The sequence below is a fragment of the Medicago sativa genome, chromosome 1, assembly GCF_051527215.1.
Source record: "Medicago sativa cultivar Bolivia chromosome 1, Bolivia_mono, whole genome shotgun sequence".
NCBI lineage: Eukaryota > Viridiplantae > Streptophyta > Magnoliopsida > Fabales > Fabaceae > Medicago > Medicago sativa.
Genome location: NC_140749.1, coordinates 89,421,513 through 89,427,825, shown reverse-complemented (window position 1 = coordinate 89,427,825; position 6,313 = coordinate 89,421,513). Strand labels below are relative to the sequence as shown.

Below are 6,313 nucleotides of genomic sequence, written 5' to 3'. Positions count from 1 at the left end.
AACAACATATGTGCCTAAGACAATTATGACACACTCCCCAACTTCGACATCAGATGATACAACAACATCAACAACGGAAATCAACAACATAGCATATATGTAAATCAATTACATTCATCTCAAAGTCTAAAACATCCTTCAAAAGCAATTAAGTTTTGATCAATAGGACATAAGCCAAATACTCATAAAACACCTCAACTAAATCCCTAACACTTAAGTTTGAAGTTGGGAAACCAACCATAAGTTTTTGGACTAATTTGGGATTAGTTATGCTAAGTTTTCTTAAATTTTGCTAAAGACTCACTTGGACTATTTTTATCATAACTCAAAATCTACAAATCTTTTCCACCCCAAACCAAGGCCATCTTAAAGCTAACTTAATTATCTACAACTTTCATGTTTACATCAAAAGCCAATTCAAAACAGAAATGGGTGAAAAAGCACAAAAAAACGCAGAAACCGAAGTTCCGTCAGCACGAAGAAACAGAACGTTGGCACGGCCCGTGCCATGCACGGCACGGCCGTGCTCGATTGACAGCACAACTTTTTCTTCGTTTTTTCCGTTTTCACCATTTTGCGCATAAAACTCAAACCGTTAAGCGGATTTCAGTGCCGTTTTCGCCTACACGCTCCTGACATTCCCCTCTATCATAATCTACAGAAACATTCAATTCTCCACCACTCAAAAAAATCGATTTTCTAAACCTCACATAATCACTTGTCTGTAGAACATTCTGACACCGACGTTTCAATCGAAAGTCCCAATTTTCAATCCTTGATTACCCAAAATACGTTTCAACAGAAGTTTTCAGGTTCAATTAGGCAATATAGCAATCAAATAACATAGAAACATGCATCAACAACACAATTCATCATATTATAACAATTAACCTAAAACTTTCTAACCCTAATACCAAAACACCACAATCATCAAAAATCAGAATTATACATATTATTAGTGAAAGGAATCCCACCCTTACCTTAGTTTAGATGAATCAAAAGCTTACAGAATTGTTCCTCCTCTTCTCTTTGCCTCTTCTAGGTTTTCCCTTCTTCTCCCAAAAGCTTATGTTTTCTTTTGTACGTGAAAAATGTTTCTGCCTTCTCTCTATTCTATTTCCCAATAAACATAACCTCTCCTTTATTTTTCTTAACTCCCTTAAACTAACATAATTACTAATTAACTCCCATTAACCAAAATATTAATATTTCACTCCTATTTTTATTTCTCCTAATATTTCCACATATAATAAAGTCATATTCATTTAAATAATATACAACCACATAAATCATATATTTCACATAAAATCAAATATAGATATAACAAATAAAATCATATAAAAATACTCACACATCTACTAAAATATTAGAACAAAAATGAGGCGTTACAACTCTCCCCAACTTAGAGAATTTCGTCCTCGAAATATTACCTCAAGCAAACAACTCAGGATATGACTCTTGCATCTTACTCTCCAACTCCCAAGTAAGACTTTCACCAGTTGCTCCTCCCCAAACAACTCTCACTAGAGGTATCTCCTTACCTCTCAACGTCTTCACCTTGCGATCATCAATCCTCAAAGGTAAAGTCTCCACCGTAAGATTGTCTCTAACTTGCACATCATCTCTAGGAATGATATGTGAAGGATCCGCTATATACTTCCGAAGTTGCGACACATGAAACACATCATGCAAGTTCGAAAGATGTGGTGGCAAACCAACTCTATAAGCCACCGTGCCAATTCTCTCAGATATCTGATAAGGACCAATAAACTTTGGAGTCAACTTCTTGGATTTCAAAGCACGACCCACACCGGTCATAGGAGTGACTCTCAAGAACACATGGTCACCCTCTTGAAACTCGAGGTCTTTCCTACGTTTGTCATGATAACTCTTTTGTCGACTCTGCGACGCTTTCATATGCTCTCTTATCATCTTGACCTTCTCCGTAGTCTGATGAACTATTTCAGGTCCCAACACAACACTTTCACCCGACTCAAACCAACATAAAGGAGTTCTACACCTCCGACCATATAAAGCTTCGAAAGGTGCCATACCAATACTCGAATGGTAACTATTGTTGTATGTGAACTCTATCAATGGTAGGTGACTGTCCCAAGCTCCACCTTGCTCAAGTACACACACCCTCAACAAGTCTTCTAATGATTGAATCGTTCTTTCTGATTGACCATCCGTTTGCGGATGATACGCTGAACTCAACTTCAACTGAGAGCCCAAAGCTTCTTGCAAGCTCTTCCAAAATCTCGAAGTGAACCTCGGATCTCTATCCGACACAATACTCGATGGGACACCATGCAACTTCACAATATTATGGATATAGATCTCCGCCAACTGAGCTACTGAATGGGTGATATTAATCGGAATAAAGTGTGTCGACTTCGTCAATCTATCGACAATGACCCAAATGGCATCATGCCCTCTTTGAGTGTTTGGTAAACCCGTCACAAAGTCCATGGAGATGCTATCCCATTTCCATTCCGGCACATCTAATGGTGTCAACAAACCAGTAGGCTTCTGATGTTCAACTTTCGATTTCTGACAAGTCAAACATGCATAAACAAATTGTGCGACATCACGCTTCAATCCAGACCACCAAAACAGTTTCTTCAAGTCATGATACATCTTTGTAGCTCCCGGATGGATACTCAAGCTACTTCTGTGACTTTCTTCTAAAATCAACTTTTTCAATTCATTATTATCAGGGATACAAATCCTGCCTCGGAATCTCAACACTCCTTGATCATCAACCTGGAAATCACCATCTGTAGTCTGATTACTAGCAACCATCAAGTCTACAAATTTCACATCAACTTCCTGTGCTTCCTTGATACTCTTCAAGAAATCATTATTAATTTTCAACATACCCAACTGCACACTCTGAGGTGCCAATTCACAAACAAGGCTTAAGTCTCTAAACTGTTCCAGCAATTCAAATTCTTTCACCATCATAGCCGACATGTGCAATGTTTTCCTACTCAAGGCATCTGCAACCACATTGGCTTTACCCGGATGATAATTCAAGCCAAAATCATAATCTTTTAACAACTCAAGCCACCTTCTCTGCCTCATATTCAACTCTTTTTGATCAAATAAATATTTCAGACTCTTATGATCACTAAACACTTCAAATCTGGAACCGTACAAATAGTGTCTCCAAATTTTCAACACAAAAACCACAACAGCCAACTCTAAATCATGTGTAGGATAATTCTTCTCATGTATTCTCAATTGTCTCGAAGCATAAGCCACTACCTTGCCATCTTGCATCAGCACGCCACCCAAGCCCAACTTGGACGCATCACAATATACAACAAAAGGTTTATCTGGCTCTGGTAAAATCAAAATTGGAGCCGTCGTCAATCTTCGTTTCAACTCATTGAAATTACTCTCACACTGAGCATCCCACACAAAAGCTTTACCTTTACAGGTCAACTGAGTCAATGGAAGTGCCAACTTCGAAAATCCTTCGATAAATCTTCTGTAATAACCGGCCAAACCAAGAAAACTTCTGATCTCCGTAACTGACTTAGGAGTCTCCCATTGCGATACCGCTTCTACTTTCGACGGGTCAACTGCAATACCACTACCAGAAATAATATGGCCAAGAAAACTTACTTCACTTAACCAGAACTCGCACTTTGACAGTTTTGCATACAATTTCTTTTCTTTCAGCACCTGTAAAACAATCTTCAAATGTTCTGCGTGCTCTTCTTCAGTCTTAGAATAAATCAAAATATCGTCAATAAACACAACAACAAATTTATCCAGAAAAGCATGAAAAATTCTGTTCATATACTCCATGAACACACCTGGCGCATTAGTGACACCGAAGGGCATCACTTTATACTCATAATGGCCATACCGTGTCCTAAAGGCCGTCTTCTGCATATCTTCATCCTTCACCTTAATCTGATGGTAACCTGACCTCAAATCAATTTTACTAAACACGCGAGCACCCACTAATTGATCCATCAAGTCGTCAATTCTCGGAAGTGGATACCTGTTCTTTATCGTCACTTTATTAAGCTGACGGTAATCTATGCACAATCTCATGCTACCATCCTTCTTCTTCACCAACAATACCGGCGCTCCCCAAGGTGAGACACTCGGTCTTACAAACTTCTTATCAAGCAATTCTTCCAACTGCTTCTTCAATTCTGCCAACTCGGAGGCTGACATACGGTAAGGAGCCATCGACACAGGCTTCGTACCTGGTACAAGATCAATCGAAAATTCAACCTCCCTCTCTGGTGGCACATCGGGAATCTCATCAGGAAAAACTTCAGGAAATTCATTCACAACGGGAAATCTATCAATTATCGACTGACTCTCTACAAACAAATACGCCATCAGGGAAAACATTAAGTTTCCATCATGCTCTAATCGCTTCAGCTGCTTGGTAGATAAAAATTCTGCTCCACTCTCTTCTTCAGCAGAAGAAAAGTACACCGTCTTTCTAAAACAATTAATATGCACGTGGTTGTATTCTAACCAGTTCATACCAAGAATCACATCCATACCCGTCAACGACAAACATACAAGATCAACTTCAAAATCCCTATCATACATGGATATAGGACAACTCTGACAAACAAAAGAAGTGGTTACTGAACCCTTAGCTGGAGTTTCAACAACCATTTCCACAGGCATACTTGACATAACTAAACCCAACTTATTTGCACAATCAATAGCAATGAAACAATGTGTAGCACCAGTATCAATAATAGCAATTAAAGGAGTACCATTAAAGAAACAAGTACCTCTGATAAGTCGATCTTCATTAGCCGTTTGTGTACCGGCCAATGCAAACACCTTTCCACTAGTCTGAGTCTTCTTAGGATTCTTACACTGAGAACTAAGATGACCCTCTTCATCACAATTGAAGCAAACCATGTCACCACGCTTGCACTCAGCCATCGTATGCCCTTTCTTGCCACAACGGTAACACTTCTTCTCATCCTGTTGAGTACATGCATTACTCTTGTGGCCTTTCTCACCACACTTGTAACAAACTATCTCAGCCTGAACATTTCTCCCTTTGGGTCTCCTTTCCTCAGGCATCCTCTGTTTGCCCTTGTCAGCAGGGGCACTGTAAGGCTTCGGACGACTCTGCTGTCCCTTACCCCTACGGTCACTCATCACCTTGTAGTGAGCTTTGGTATCATCTTCATAGATTCTGCATCTGCTCACCAAAGCAGAAAAGTCACGGATCTGCTGGTAACCAATGGCTCGCTTAATATCAGCACGCAAACCATTCTCAAACTTTATGCACTTGGAAAACTCAGCATTATCTCCAGTATAGTGTGGATAGAACTGAGCCAGCTCCACAAACTTGGCTGCATACTCTGTCACCGACATGTTTCCTTGCTTCAGCTCAAGGAACTCAATCTCTTTCCTTCCGCGAACATCCTCAGGGAAATATCTGTTTAAGAACTCCCTCCTAAACACAGCCCAAGTCACAACTGCATCACCTTGCTCTAATTCAGGTAAGAGACTCACCCACCAGTCATCAACTTCCTCAGCTAGCATGTGCGTACCAAAACGCACCTTCTGGTCATCAGTACATTGCATAACCCTGAAAACTCTTTCAACTTCTTTGAGCCGTGTCTGTGCTCCATCAGGGTCGTACCTTCCTTTGAAAGTAGGAGGATGATTCCTCAGAAAGGCCTCCAACATTCTTACATCAGCATTAACACCAGCACCAACATTCTGTTGTTGTCCTATAGCTTGGGCTACAGCTTCCAACGCAGCAGCCACCGCAGCATCGTTTCTTCCAGCCATTCTATTTCTCTTGTAACAGATAATATTCGCAGCCTCCAGGTCTTTACTCTACATAACAACAAAAATCAGCACAACTAAGACAATATAAATTGTCAAACAACTCTACATGGCTCGACACGACTCTACTAATTGGTCGGACGGACCGACCTGCTCTGATACCAATTGTAACACCCCGTTCTCCCAACAACGTAATATTAATTATTATAATCAGAGTAATCACACAACAGAGTGTCACACTACTTTTCAAAAATTCATAAATAGAAAATATCTATTTATTTAAGGCCAACATAAAGAATCTTAATAAACTGCAGCGGAATAATTCTTTAAAAATATAATTTCAACCAAAATTCAACATCAATGAAAATCTTGGCACAAAGGCCCCAACATAATTCAACTTTATTTTCAACAACGATAAATTCTAATAGCAAGTCTTTTCCAAAATATGTGATACATAAAAGAAATGAGAAGACATTCGCAACGATTTCCCCATCCTAGTATGTATCAGAGCCCTAGA

At 39.6% G+C, this 6,313-nt stretch overlaps 1 protein-coding gene across 1 annotated transcript; it reads right to left on the bottom strand.

Moving 5' to 3' along the window:
* Positions 1 to 587: 587 nt before the first annotated feature.
* LOC146958891 (uncharacterized) lies at positions 588 to 5,799 on the bottom strand. Its single transcript, XM_085752750.1, has 3 exons — positions 4,300 to 5,799; positions 2,767 to 2,850; positions 588 to 734 (listed from the first exon to the last, which is right to left on the bottom strand). The coding sequence occupies exons 1-3, from the start codon at positions 5,797 to 5,799 to the stop codon at positions 588 to 590; spliced, it is 1,731 nt and encodes a 576-aa protein (XP_085608876.1).
* Positions 5,800 to 6,313: the final 514 nt, after the last annotated feature.